Source organism: Ambystoma mexicanum, chromosome 1p (genome assembly GCF_040938575.1).
Source record: "Ambystoma mexicanum isolate Mex_15411 chromosome 1p, UKY_AmexF1_1, whole genome shotgun sequence".
In the NCBI taxonomy this organism is placed as follows: Eukaryota; Metazoa; Chordata; class Amphibia; order Caudata; family Ambystomatidae; genus Ambystoma; species Ambystoma mexicanum.
In genome coordinates this window covers 1460906138-1460922025 of record NC_090921.1, presented here as the reverse complement: position 1 = coordinate 1460922025, position 15888 = coordinate 1460906138, and the positions used below count along the sequence as shown (strand labels likewise).

Genomic DNA, 15888 nt, shown 5'->3' with positions numbered 1-15888 from the left:
GTTGTCCTCGTAATCTTGAAGTTTGAAGTGCACAGCGAAAACATGCAGTTCTCAAGCCGGTGCTAAGTGAGACTAGGAATGCCCAGTCTCTGATGGATCGTGTCAGCAGCTCAGCAAAAACAAAACTGAACTTTTTTTCTGTCAGACTTCACCAGCAAACCTATGTCTCACCCCCCTATGCTTACGTGGAATCACTGTAGACACTCTGCACCAATCAACTCCAAAAGACCGTATCCTCCTTCCTTCCACAATAGCTCAATTTTTACAGTAAGAAACTGTAGCTAAACTCATTTCCTGACATGCAGATTTTGCTTCCTGCAAACAAAGTGAACAGAGAGAAAAAAAAATGCACGTTTAAAATGAATCTGAGCATGTCTTTCTGCCTCTTTTCCACATAGTGATTACATTATAATATTATTGAGTTAGTTATTAGTATTAGTATTTGTTAATTAAGTCAGTCAATTAGACAGCTAATGTAGTCTCCTGTGAATGAGGCATTTCAAGTAAGAGAAAAAAAAATATTCTGGTGTACTTTTAAATCTGCAGCCTGTCTCCATTTGCATACCCATATGTTATGTTAACAACATAGGGCTGGCTATATGTGCCACATTATTGCTGGCAACAATGTTATCACATTCATTGGAGCTGTACTGCAAAACACAATGAATTATACTACAGAGGGCAGGATGATTGTAATACAGGGGATGATTGAGCAAAGGGAAATCTGCGTTATTAATACGTACGCACCAAATCAAGATGCGGCAGCCTATTTCCGGTCATTATATCCTAGGATTAGCGCATACAAGGATGGCACATTGATATGGGGTGGAGACTTTAACTGCACGCTCATCCCGGCGATGGACAGATTGGACAATAAATTCACACACCCAGCCCCTTCGGCCAAAGCACTAAATACACTGTTGCGTGCAATTAAAATGTCTGATATATGGAGGACACTACATCCACGGGACAGGATATACTCACATTATATTGCTCCTACGGATCTCTATACGAGGTTAGATTATGTGTTCACAGATGAAGAGACCCAGGGGGAATTTATAGGGGTAAAATATAAAGCACAGGTACTTTCAGACCATGCCCCCTTAGTGATCAGGTATCAGTTTATGTCCCCCCGTGCTAGGATCGCGACTTGGAGGCTTAGAGGAGAAACACATAGGAATACAGTGTTCCGTGAGCACCTAAGAGATGGTGTGAAAGAATACTTTAAGTATAACACGGGTAGTATGGAAACATCAGGTACACTATGGGATGCCTTCAATCTAGTGGTTAGAGGGACAGCAATGACAAAAACAAAAGGAATACAAACCACCATAGAAAGAGACCTATACAAGGTGGAAACTAAACTGGAAATCATAGAACGCTCAGGGGGTAGGTCGAAAGAAAAGGCTCAAGAGGTCTCCCGCCTACAGCAGGAATGTCTAGAACACTGGAGTAGGCTAAGTAAGCTGAGCTATAGGAAATACATTGAGAGACAGCATGCGGAAGGTGATAAGCCCGGACACCTGTTGGCCTGGCTTTACAAGAGTGAAACTAAAAGGGAAATGATACAAGCAATAATGGGGGAAGATGGAGACATGTGTGGTACACAGTAAGGCATCAATAAACGTTTTTATGACTACTACAGGGAGAGACCTCTGATTGTCATATGTCTGAGATAGAGGAGGCACTTTCACACACAGATCTCCCCAAGCTGGATGCAGAGGAGGCTGAGAGACTAGAAGCCCCCATAACTATAGAGGAATTAGAACACCCCATAACGGAGTTGCCGACGGGTAAGGCCCTAGAGGCCGACGGGTTACCTAGTGAATTTTACAAAGAATACATGACGGATGTCGCTCCGCCCCATTGCTAGCTGCGCTAAACAAGGCGTTAGACAAAGGTATACTGCCTGGGTAACTAATTATTATCCCTCTATTGAAACCCAACAAGCCTGACACTGATTGCGGCTCGTTTAGACCCCTCTCATTGCTTAACCAAGATGGGAAAGTCCTCACAGCCCTAATGGCCAACAGGCTTAACCCGACCATATCCAAGCTTATAAACACAGACCAATCGGTACGTGCCAAACAGAAATATCGTAAGCATCCTTAGGAGGCTACACTACATTATAGACCATACCAAACGTAGCACACATCAATTAGCAGTGGCCTCACTCGATGCAGTCAAGGCATTTGACTATGTCAAATGGCCATGGTTGATGCCGGTGTTGAAAAGCTTTGGCATATGACCCGCATATATTGCATTGGTAAGATTGTTATACAGGACGGGCACATTGATCTCGGAGCATTGGCGGTTAAGCAAGGGCACAAGGCAGGGCTGTCCATGGTCCCTGATGCTCTTCATCCTAGCATTGGAACCATTAGCAGTGTATCTCCAAAAGGAATATCTGGAGGCAGGCAGAGCTATGCCGGTGGGCTGGAATCTGATTTCCCTATACAGAGATGATCTGCTCCTGTACCTACAACATCCAGAAACCAACTTATAGTATATTCTTGCTATATTAGAGCGCTATACAGATTTATCGGGCATCACGATCAATGCGCAGAAGTCGTACTTGTTCCCCCTAGCAGGATATATAGGGAAACCCGCGAACACGTTCAGATACATGGGAGTGGACATTTTTCATGATCCTAGCAGAGAACACATACAAAACACTCTGAAGGCGGTAGATAGAACTGAGAACTCTATGACCTTCTGGGCTAGGTTGCCGCTCTCATTAATGGGGAGAGCCGCACTGTTGAAGATGGTGGTGCTCCCGAGAGCAAAAAAAATAGTATAAGCCGTAGCTTCCTGTGTCATAACTCGCGGTGCAGGCTAGCCCTTGCGAAACTTCAGAACCCCTATGGACTAGGCGATATAAGAGTATCCAAGTTAGAAGCATATTTTGTGGCGAGCCAAATACAATTTGTGGCCAAATGGCTGTCTGACGAGCGGACCCAAGAAGCACAGCTGCTCCAGGCAGCATGCGCGCCCCATTCCTCCTGAAACAGGTCATCGGGACAGTCGCGCCGACAGAAGTGCAGTCTCCCCTGTTACTGAGGCTAGGCAAGGCAATGTGGTAGAGGGCTTGACAGTTATTGGGGACAGCGACGCCATATTCCCCCCAGATCCCGTTGGTGTCACTTAGAGGGGAAGGTAAAGACGAGAGGCAGCCATGGTCACAGGTTTATCAAAGTAGGTGCCTATATCACCTAAGGGTACGTTTGCCCATTATATATTTATTATGTATAAGAGCGCCACATGAAGGTTTATCAAGGCCTTGCATCCCTTAATGTGGCAGAATAGATGCACACAATTCCCGCCTGAGGGAACCCTCCATTTGTCAGTTTTATTCTTTGAAGCATGCACTAGAGACACAGACAGTAGAGAGCCTAAGCCACTTGGATCGAGGAGACTTTGGAGGCAGAATGCTGCTAAATTGAGAGGTTTCAAGAATTCAAACAATTATGAGGTCAAATTAAATATCGGAGGAGCTTGCGCCAATGGAAAATTGCCATGCTACCACACTAATCTGGCCGCAGATTGTAGATGAAAAGGAGGATGAGAAAACGGCAGAAGATTTGATGGGTTTCTTTAACAATTTGCGTACTCCAGCACCTCAAACAGTGCTGTCGGTTCTTCAACCGCCTTGTCCCCAGCATTTTCTCCAACCGCTGTAATGCAATTGTAGCCACCAGTTCCTGTCATCCGCCAACCCACAGTGAGCGTCTTTCTTCCTGAATGCCTTTCCTCAGTGGCGGCCCTGTGTCCCTGGTTCACATCCATACCTTTTAGTTACCTTTTACCACATCTCAGACTAGCGGATAATTATGGGTGGGACTGTATTGCTTTCCAGGCACTCCATTGGAAGGCCCCCAGGGTGACAGGGAGAAAGAGAGGACCAACTGGTTTTGTGATGACTCAGCTGATTTGAGAAACCTGGCTAAAGACTTCCCTAACATCATAGAGGTGCCTCAGTGTTTCATCAACGGACTCCAAACGGTTATCTAGTTTTATAATACACCTGGACTTAATGAAACAGCCTATGAGTGAACAAGTGCTCCCTAACTGTGGAACATCTCATGAATGTTCCAAACGCATGCAATGTTCCAGCAGTATCTGTCCTGATCAATCGCAATTAAGACAGAATGCTTGATTTTTTTCAGTATAAGAATCCTCTTCGATGGCGAGCAGGCCCATTTTCCGTCAACAGCGTCTCCTATGCAGACATCTGCCGCACGCCATTGATTCCAAAATATACGTACTGTCTCTTCTCATGCAAGTTGTCAGGTTCATGGTTGCAGAAAACACACCACAGCCACAGATGTATTTTGATTCTATGGAGCTAGTGGTAGGCTAATCAGTATACTATTTGGATTCCCTGAAGAAGACGTGGTCAAAATAATCCTACATGTCAAAACCGGTCCAAAACTGAACTAATTGGGGATGTGTATCATATATATTACAACCATCATTAAGATCCACTCCAAACTATAACGACATATTGAACAATTGTTTAATATTTTGCACTTTACTCTTGTTGTTATTTGAATATCATCCAAAATGTATGTGAAAAGATTACTGTATATGTATGTTTGTATGAGGATGTGTGTTGAATGAATGAATCTTGTGGTGTAGAAAGGAGTAATGTTATCTACATTGTTTTAAATGTGATTTTACCTGCAATCCAACTGTTACAAGTGATGATTTAGACATGATTAATTGTTATTTATAATTTTTGTATCAAGTTAAATATTTTTGATACAGCTTTATTAAATTCAGCCCTCTGGGTACATTCTTTCAGCATATTTTGAAGAAGCTAAGTCATCACAAAAAGTCTGAGAGTGGGTCACCGTTAATACAGTCTCAGAGGGGAGGATAGTGACTGTGCCAATGAAAACAGCTCTCTGGGCTGATTGAGGGCCTTTGGGTATAGAAGGTACGTTTGGCCAGGTGAGTCACTAGGTGATAGGATTTACAAGACTGTGAGAATACTATTTTATCACAGGAAGAGTAGGTGAGCCGCCATTTTCAACCTTCTGGGTATAGAAGGTACATTTGGCCAGGTGAGAGACTAGGTGATAGGATTTACAAGACTGTGTGAATGCTATTTCATCACAGGAAGAGTATGTGAGCCACCATTTTCCGCTCAGCCTGCTGTTTGAAGAGCCGCATAGATTTCAGCTCATCAGTGAACCAGGGCGGGAAGGGTGGCCTACCAGTGTGCAAAGTATTAGTGGAGCTAGTGTGTCGGCCACCAGCCCAAAGATTTTAGTCAGCACAGAGAAATTAATGGTATCAGAAGAAAGGCAGTGAACCCGAATGCTAGAGGCAATAGCCTCATTAGAGATTTTATGCCAGTTGCGACGCAGCTGGTATTTGCAATCGGGGTTATCGCGAGGAGTGTGGGCCTGTATAAGAAAGGAACAACCATATGATCAGACCATATAATGTGAAAAGGTGGTAAGGTAGAGAGAGCAGGTGAATCCTGGCGAAAACTAGATCAACTGTATTGCCAGCAGAGTGAGTAGGGGCGGTGACCAGTTGACCTACCCCCAAGTCCTTCATAGCTTAAAAACATTTTTTAATAGAGGCGGTGGGAGGGGCATTCAAATTAAAATTAAAATCGCCTGTGATTATCAGGTGCAGAAATTTCAGTTCAAGATATCTGGCAAGTTCTAAGAATTGGTCACAGAAAAGCTGATCTGTTCCACCATAATATGGAGGCTGGACGAAACAGAAAGAGGAATTTTTATTAGAAATGTTTCCATTTGAATGGAGTGAGTTAATGGCACAATAGTAGCACCCAACAGAGTTTTAAAAAGCAATACCTCCACCTGGGTGAGTTGATGGTCGATCCAATCAGAGAATATTATATGAATCGGGGAGAAGCTGAACCAATGCAGGGCCAGAGGTATCACTCAACCAGGTTTCGGTGATGCATACTACATCCGAGGTCATAACAGGAAGCTGCGTGTTTTGCCATGGAGCAGGTGTTAAGAGGGAGCCCCGTCAACGTATTAGGAATGACTCCCTTAGATGGTGATGTTGAGCAGTCAAGGGTTGGTAGAACCGTATTAGGAGGGGCCATAGCTAATAGCTTCTGTTTTGTCCAAGTATTTCGAGCAGTGGTATCATGGCAATCAGTCCACGGCACGGAGCGTGCACGTATATGCACAGAAGGGCTTAACTTGGGTGCAACTTCGGCACACTGAGTGTGTGCCCGCTGCACCTGTCCGCTGCGCTCCCATGTCGTAGCCTGATTTATAGGGCACATCGTATTGCTGAGGGCGGTCCCGGCAAGCTACGTGTGAGCAGCAACAAAAGACTGCTTCCCTAAGTGAACAGACACTGCTGCTTAGCAACGTTGCAGCGTGTCAAGTAAGGCCAGGCACCCTCCACCATAGCGGCGTACAAGGAAATTAAACTGTAAATAAAACAATGAACTGAAATAACAGTTGTGCTGCAGGCGACCAGTCAACCGCCAGTCGGTGTAACCGGAGCCTAAAAGGAACTAAATTGAAATCAAATAAAGTGCATGGAAAATAAACCAAGTAAGTTAAAAATCGGGGGCAAACAGCCTACCTGAACATCCACCGAGCTATGGTAGCAGCAAAGAAAGACCACGTCCCACAGTGAACGCGATTCTAAAAGACAGACACTACTGCTTAGCAACACTGCAGCATGTCAAATGAACCTACCATACCTTTTATGTTGTTTAGATCCTTGTGTCGCTAACATCTTGACTTTTGATTTTAAGTCTAGAGCCCAAGGGTTTTCATTCATGCTTCTATTGAAGCGAATCCCCAAGTATAATATTGTGTTAACCTGCTTCAAGTGTTCGCTCCCTAATGTGTAAGGGAGGCATGGTATCACAAGTATGACACTGACACAAGAGGTACAAGTTTCAAAACCTTTATTAAATTCTTGGGGTTTGAAATCATTCCTACATATAGCTATGATGGGAGTAGTCTCTACTATCAAATAATAAAGAAAACACTGTCCTAGTCAGTCTATGTCAAATCAAAATGGCCTATATTAAAAAAAAGAATGCCTGCCCTATCTCTCATACAAAAAGTGTGGAAAGGATATTGTGTATGCAATGGAAAGTCAGCGTAATAACATAAAGAATCAAGATGGCTGAGTCGGCTCTCCTCCCCACGTTGGATAGCACAGAGTAAGGTGGCCCCTGTAGACTGCATGACAGAAGCTGGCACAGGTTATTAAAAAGAAAGTTCACAAAAAGTTATTTGACGATTCAAAACAATTCACGTAGGTCTACCTCTGTCGGGATCGGACCTCACAATCACAGCACTTGTAGGGCTTCCCTTCCCCAAGCTTTATTCAGATTTGTAAGGGGGTTCCCTTCCCCTCACTTGTTTCATCTTCTAGGTCTCCCTCAGTCAGGCTCGGACCTTTTTACTGCTCTAGAAGACTTTCGAATGTGCAAGGCTTTTCCACAAACCTCTGCAGGAGCCCTTCGATTTCAACAGCAGCTCTTCCTTACATTTGCCCCATTGTCTCTTGGTCTGGGGAGTTCAAAAAAGTTCAAAGAAGTCTTTCTCTTGAAGCAATCACCTTTTAACTTCCCTTTTCATCAGGGTTAATCTTGACTATCGCGCATCTCAAAGTTCATTCACTTTGTTGCTTTATATCAAACATTTTGCAGAGACTTTCAAGTGGGCTGTTTCCTTTCACTGGACCTATAACTGGCTTCCCAGTTACTGCTGACTTTAAAGTTCACTACAGGTATGCTTTCTATCGTGTCACATCAGCACGCGCGCAACCTTCAATTGTGAGATACACTGTTGAGGCTTCAATCTTTACTTGACACAAACCGGCCTTTCATGTCTTTCGCGAACTCACTGTTTGTGTGCATTCTTTTCTGCTCTCTGCGGCTTTGATTCACAAGTCAAGGTTAATACCACAGGCTTGGTCTCACCTCCCCAACTCTGCCGTTCACCCGGTAGGGTCACTGGCATGCTTGAAACGCAATGCAGGCTTCTACTTGTCTGGGTTCCGGGCTTCTGTGCGTATCTCTCATGGTTTCCCAGAGACAATGACCTACTGCATGGATGTCCAGGGTTTCCCAGCCCCTCACTCTGGTCCCTCGATCAGTCATCCTGCGCCAGTGCGTTTGCCTTTGCCCTGGAAGATCTACTCCTTCTCGTGTTCCACCTTGCTCTGAGTCTGTCTCCATGCTCTGCCTTTTATCCGTTTGAGGGGGAGGTAATCGGTATCAGATGTATGTGATTAAGGTCAAGTGCCTGACTTTATTAACGGGACATGTCCAAAGGGATATGTAAGGGTTAGCCTTTTTTCTCTCATTCCTCCTCTTCCTCTGCCTAGTGTTTGTGTAAAAAGCGGGGGGTTGGGACGTCGGAGAATCCTATAGAATAGGAAGGGGTATGGGCATGGGAAAGGGGGGAATACCGCGTCTCACTGTTGGTGGTCTCACCCCCAATCCCCAAAGATCCCTCACCCAGGTGATCTTCCCGCACTGGGCCCCCACCCCTAGGGCCTGGATCCCCCCCCCCCTAGGGTCTGGATCCAAATGCGATGGCCGTGCCCTGGCCACCTGTGAGATCGATCCCCGGGGATTAGCAAGTGAGACACCCTTTGGTTTCTCGCACTACTTGCCACCTACATTTTGTTTTTTGTTTCCTGCTTAATGTACTGAGAATCAATATTTCTTTTATTTGTTTCACATTTATTCTAAGGTCGTTGGTTGTCATATAGGCCTGCAACTATATCAATCTATGTTGGAGCCCTATGGTAGTTTGGTCGGTGTGCAGTATTTATAATGAAAATGTTATGTAGAATGCACATATAACGAAAATCTTATAACGAAAAACATAACAAAAATGTATGTGGGGTAAAGGGTTAGATCTTGTGGGGAAACAGTTGGAGTGGGTTTTTAGGGGTGGGAAAGAGGGGTTTGGGGGACCCCCCTTCCCCACAAAAAGAAATAAAAATGTTATGTCGCCATATGTGCATTCGTTATAAAATTATTTGTTATAAAGACATATAACCAGTTTGGTCTAGGAGGACCCAATCATCTGCATAGAGCATCCATGGCACTGGGTTCCCATTGACCTTAGGTGGGAAGGCTCTACCTTCACTCAGTAACCCTTGCATGTCTGACAAATATAGGTTAAACAAGGCCGGTAGAAGAAGGTAGTCTTGTTTCAACCCTCTGTGAGTGTCTATAGTTTTAGAAAGCCAACTTTGTGAATTTAATCTAACCTGCATCGTGGTGTTTGAATATAAAGATTTAATAGCCTGTAGCAGGTCTCTGGGACAATTCCAGGCAGACCGTTTCCTCCATAACTTGTCTCTCACACTGTCAAAGGTTTGTTCCAAGTCTAAGAAAGCTACAAATAATGTTGTGCCTCCCTTAAGTGCTCGTAATTTTAGAGCATTTAGTAGATATAGATTTAGATCGGTACCCACTTCTTTGGTAAATCCTGTTTGACTGGGATCTAGGCGTCGTTCTTCCTTTGCCCAAGAAATAAGATGACATAAAAGTGTTGATAGAAACAATTTTTTGAAAACATCTATAAGGCCGTAAGCCGATAATTTCTGGGGTTTGACCTGTTCCCTTTTTGGAAATCGGAATTATTATGGCCGACTCCCAACTGTCGGTGGCCTTTATCTTCAAAATCTGCTGACACAACAAGAACAAGTGAATGTTCACTACAGTACCTTCAATGAAACCTGTGAAGTGCTCTGCTTAACTCCTGGAAGATTTATTGGGGTAAACAGAGGCCGGTGCCTCCCGGAGCTAGTGGATGATTAGGGCAGTATGGGGGGGAACCCCTGGTCAGCCTCCCAAACCTAAGGTAATGGATGTTCACATGAGGCCATCCAGTGACACCGCCTCTTTAAGGGAGACCCTCCCGGACTTGGGGACTTTAATAAGAAGGACCTCAAGTGTATATTGTTTCCTCTGTGCCCAAACACAGCCTATTTATACTTGCACCAAACAGATAACATGTTTGACACTGTGCCTTTTAGCGATAAGGCTCTGATATAGTAAAACATGTAGCAACGGTACTAAACTCCTTTGGCAGGGGAGGCCTGCTCAAACATTAGAGGCACCCAAATACGCAGACATAGGCACACTACATTATTCTGCACTGTCTGTTTAACAAACAAACGCCACAATAGCATCACTGCAGTGTGAAACTAAAATGTCATTAAACTGGCTCTTTTATTTGTTGCAAACCGAAATCGCAGATGGGTCTATATAAGTGCCCATGTGAATGATAGTACAATGTCTGTTTTAGTGTATGGTCGCCCATGTGAGTGAGTGCAGTGAATGTGGATGTTGTAGCATATCTATTTAAGGGGTTTGAAAAGTACTAGCCTGAGCTGGGAAACAACAGAGCGCTGTACGAAGGGGATGCACCACAGGGTTACAAATGGAGTTATGGGGTACCAGAGGGGCTGGGATGGGTAGGGAGCAGGGAAGGGAAGCTCTGTAGAGGGGGAGAATAGGGTAGAGTGGAGCAATCTGTGATTGGGGAGATGTTCTTTGAGAAGTAAAGTCTTTAGGTTCTTCCTGAATTGTAGGATAGAGAGGGCCAGTCTCATCTCCATTGGTAACTTGGTCCAAAGACTGGGTTAATCGCAGGAAAATTCCTGCTTCCTATTTTTTTCTGTAGTTGTTTGCTTCCAGCCTGGCGACCTTGTGGCTTCTTATGGTGCACTGGACCAAGTAAAGTGGTATTTTGGTTGTGATTGCTTCGGTGGTGATGCAGGCAATCTTAAACATGCCTGCTTGAAGGGGTAGCCAGTGCAGCTTCCCGGGTTTGGGGGTTATGTGGTTGAATCGTCCTGTGAGGCATTCTGCAGCATGTTTGGAGGGGTTTCAGGGTGGCCAAAAGTGGCCAAATTGGCAATTTGGACTCTTGTGATTAAGGCGTTGTAACAGTCCAGGTAGGAGACAACCAGGTCTTGTGCAACTGTTCTGAAGCACTTACCAGGAATGAAGGGCTTGGAATTGTCGAGTAGTGTGACCTGGTACCATGCTGTTTGTGTCTTTTTGGTGATGTGTGTTTTGAATGAAATGCCAGTTAATAGTAAAGCAGAGTTTGCACTGGGTGAGAGTTGAGGCGTGAATTTTTGTAGCTTCATATCAGTTAGCCAATTCTTGACTTGGGCATGCTTGGTGAGGTTTACTGGAAGATTGAACTCTGTCTTTGTAGGGTTGAGCTTCAGGTCTGTGTTTGACATAGAGGTTCAGATGAGGGACAGACGGTGCTTGCATTGATGGACGTTATTGCTGTTGATCTTACGGTAAAGCTGTGTATCATCTGCATATTGGTATATCTTGATGTTGGTGGTGCTGAGGCATTCACCAGAGGTTCCATGTAGATGTTAAAGATGACCTGAGACTGAATGCCTCCTTGTGTAACACTGCAGGTTATGGGGCAGCACTGGCATCTGTTTGGGCCTTCCTGGACTAGTTGATCACTGTTGGAGAGGCACGGGGTAAACCACAGCAGGACACTCCTTCCAAAGGCAATGCAAGTGATACGGATATTGAAGACTTCATTGTCAGTGGTATCAGAGGCACACCAGAGGTTGAGAAAGAAGTGTAAGGAGAGTGCCCCTTTGTTTAAGCTGTGCACAACTTCAAAGACAACTTGGATGGTGGCAATCTCTGTGCTGCATCGCGGTCAGGAACCGCATTGGTAGTTGTGCAGGAGATTGTGCTGAGTGATCCCTTAGTGTAAATTGATTGTGACAATCTTCTTAATGACTTTACAGAGGAAGGGTAAATGAATAAATTATCATATCATGTCAAGGGTAGATGTGTGAGGGAGCGATAGTTTCTCTGATCATCAGAGTGGAATGTTGGTTTCTTCAGCGTATGGATGCGTGTGTGAATGAAGTGCTGTGAGTGTGTATATTCCAGCGTATGGGTGAAGGTGTATGGATGTGTGTGCATGCATGCCAGCGAAGGAGAGCCTCTGATTGGGAGTTGGGAGTAGAGGTCCTCTGGATCCTAAACTGAGGGCCTAATGTTTTTACTGGCTTTATGGGAAAGGCTATATGTTGAGTATCCTTATGAGGAATACTGGCATACATTGGTGCAGCCAGCATGTATATGTATTCTTATAGTATCATTACTGGGATTTAGGCAAAGCAAACGCAAGTATGCTTTTTATGTGTGGATACTGGCATATATTGGCTCAGCAGGCATGGACATGTTTGTGCACAGCCAGCCTGAACATATTTTTTACACTGGCAGAATACTGGCATATATTGAGGGCTGATTGGTTATAGTGGCCCACTGCAATCAGAGTTGCAGTTCATATTTGTGTTTCCCACAAGAAAGTGACAGTTTCTGTTAAGGAAGCTCTGTTGTTGGTATGGAGAGGTTGTTGTTGATAGTTTTAGCCAGTGGGTCCAGGGCTATGATGCAGGTGAGGGTAGCAGATGACCGCATTCCTTGTCCACTCCGGTTCCTGCATCCACATTGTCTAGCGGTTCTCTTGAATTGTAGCGCTGGTTGGGGTGTGCTGATATTGAGAGATCGTGGAGCATCGTTGGTGAGCTGCTCTATTCCGTCAACCGCCAAGGCTGCTGGTGCTGGTAATTCTCTGGAAAAAAATGATGTATATGGTGATCCAGAGTGGTTGTACAATCAATTCATGTGCACATAAAGAAGGGACAGGGCATAGGGTCCTCCCAAATCCCACCTCCCCCCTCTGGTGTAAGAATGGCAATGGTTGCCAACATGATAGGCCCCCCACCCCAGGCTGAGAGGGGTCTCATCCATTTATGACAGGGTCCGACTGCTGACCATCTTTGAATTTCCAAATGTGTTGATCCAGAGACCTGCCCTTCTCCTCTGAATCCTCTGGTAGTGATGGCACCCCTGGATCTCTACCCCAACAACAATGGGGGACTCCAAGCAGGAAGGAGCAAATATATATATATATAGAGCAACTAAAGGACCGGAGTATGGATTCTTGTTTAGGTGAATAGGCAAGGTTGAAGCTATAGGGGCACAGCTAATCTAAAGTGCAACTGCATAAATACAGACCACTTCGTAAGGCAGGAGGTGAAAAAATTCAATTCACATCCTAAATTCAATTATTTAATATACTAGAATATATCATAAGAATTTTAAAATCTCTTAATGTATCAAAAAACATTGAAGTCATAAAATACAATTCATGAAAAAATATTGGTACATGAATGTCAAGGAAAAGAAAACTCAGAACAATATGCAACACAACCAGACCCATACAATTCACCAATCACTCCATTCATACATCTCTAAAATGCATACCTCAAATATAATGGTGAAAAACACAGACTATACATAAACACAAGTGAAATAATTAGGCAAAATGTTATAGCACCATGTTCAAATTCTAGTACATGACAAGCACTATACTACTAGAATATCAATAGAAAGTCCTAGAATTAGAGACCTTCAAAAGTCATATTAATTAACAACTTGGGCCACAACAAGAGTGAACCACTTAGAAAACCAACATGTTTCTTTCCAGCTTCATGATTCGATTAATTGAGCGGAAATTCATCAGGGTGACTTAAGAACTGAAGTCATCAATGATTGATGGTACTGGATAGTTGCAAAGCTCTGTAAGCCAGTCTTGCCATAGCACCTAAGCAAAAAGAACAGAGATTACTGGTCTCAAATCAAATATTTACTTGAGTTCAGTATATATCTGTAGCACGCTCTATCAATGGGCGTGAATACAAGGTCACAAGACCTGTTCAAATCCTCCTACAGGCGGTCACAAACAAAAAATGAATGGACCAACAGGGTATAGAAACTAAATAAATACGGTTCTAGCCCAATGTACAGTGCAAGAGAGTGAATACAAAAGAAGAAAAATGTCATGTATAGACCCCAAAAGAAGACAATCGTCTGGGGAAGAGAGCACAATCTCAGACTTCGCTCTGGATGTAAAAATGACACATAATTCAAAAATGGAAATAAGAAATAAATAAATAATAAAAAACAAAAGACATGTGCCAGTTCAATTTAGAGCACGGCGGTCTGGTACAAAGCACACAGTGCGTGAACAGAAGGTAACTTGCAAGTAATTAACCACTGGCACCCATGGTTAACCATAAATGATGGGTGTCAGAGTGTCAAAGCAGCAACAAATGGCTCTGGGTACATAAAATGCTACACTCAATGGTCTAGGAAACTATAACGTTTACCAATATATGTTCAAGTAAATGTGGAACAAGGTAGAACTACAGTCAAAGTCACACTTACTCTGCCGTGGAACGAATGACAGTATCAAGCCCAATGAATGGGTCAAAAAAGTGAAGCCTAGCACAGCATAACCAAGCGACAATCCTGGGAAGACATGCCCTATGGAAATGAAGCATGAAATCAAATGAGGCAAATAGCTAAAACAGCTAATATATGAACTCATAATACAATACGAGTAAATAAAAGCAAATAACAGTCAAAAGCTAGCAAGAGTTAACTGGGGCACCCCTGGATCTCTAGGCAGCAGAGATGCAGCAAACGAGACTCCACCAGACACCAATACCAGCAGCTTGCTGCCTAGACTTAAGAGCGGGCCTGCCACAGAAAGATGGCCGGCCCTCTTAAGCACTAGGACTACCAACTGTTTGGCAGATCTTTTGACAAAAGCTTGTCTCCCAAGAGGCATACGCTCCTAGCATTGTCAGTTGAGGACCTTACATTAAAGGCTCTTAAATTAATTGTGGGTCATAGGTCCTCCTTTTTTCCTTCACAAAAATGTCAATTTCAAATCTTTTTGTAGCCGATGTTATCTGCCACTCCCATATCTGCTGATTCATTGGAATGTATCAGCAGAAAATAAAGGACCCTCGTGCAAACAAAACGTATAGTGAGGTTTTGGTTGCTTTGCTGCTTCTGCCTACATCCATTTCTGTATCTCGTCCTGCCAGCTTTACGTCTGTGGCAGACTCAATCCATTGTATTCTCATCTGCCAGGGTTACACCACAATTTGGACCTTTAAATGCGTTGAAAATCCATCCTTCTTCAGCTAAACACCCTCTCTGAAGAGTGGGCACTTTAACATTACTCCCATCTCCTTTCCTCCATACTTATGTGATGTCCATCCTACGCTGATCATCCTCCCCACCATTGCATGCCTAGGGGCTTCATCTGTCTTTTTCTCTACACCAGCAGGACTGAACCACTAACACACATTGGCATTTCTTTTATATCTTTGCTGCCGCTGCCACCATGGCTGTGTTTATGCCATATCTGCAAGCTTTGGATTGATTTTTAAACAAAGTTCAGATTGGACCCGCTAAATACACTGCATCCGTGCTCCCCACACGCTACATCTACAAAGTTCTCTTTTGCAACAGCTTCCTCGGTCAGCTGGAGTCTCATCGTACAAAGAATGTTGTACAAAAAAACTGCTGCATGTGTCCTCATAGACAATAACGTAATATGTTAGTACGATTGAACATCTAGTATATTGTCCTGTTTTGGAAAGTATGATTTCCCAAGTTCTTTCGAGTTACCCTTTGCCTTTTCAATTGTAGGTATTGGATCTGTGTCTCACTTCATGAGCTGCTGTCAAAAGAACAGTCCATTGCCCAGCGGTGCTCCACTGGAAGCCCCCAGCGCACTGCCCATTCCTTGCTCTTGGCCCACGTCTACAGAGCTTCAGCAGCTACAGTTGTCAAGGATGCCACGGAGGAAAGACGGCACAGTTGTGAGTTTTTGTTTGTGTGCTAGAAGATACAAATGGCATTTTTCATAGAAGACTCTTCATTCTTTGATCCATTACCCGTTTATCGCTGTGTGACTGTGTTTGTGTGGGAGTACGTGGTGTGAGCGTGCTTTGCAAAATCAGGCAGCATTTGATTGTTCAACCTTTGAT

At 44.0% G+C, this 15888-nt stretch overlaps 1 protein-coding gene across 2 annotated transcripts in view; it reads left to right on the top strand.

The window, feature by feature from the left end:
* LOC138455450 (deoxyribodipyrimidine photo-lyase-like) overlaps positions 1-15888 on the top strand; it is a 392352-nt gene that overhangs the window by 80539 nt on the left and 295925 nt on the right. For both annotated transcript variants that reach the window (XM_069607107.1, XM_069607108.1), the window contains exon 3: positions 15548-15720. In XM_069607107.1, the coding sequence (XP_069463208.1) occupies positions 15548-15720 (173 nt within the window). The remainder of the gene's footprint in view (positions 1-15547; positions 15721-15888) is intronic.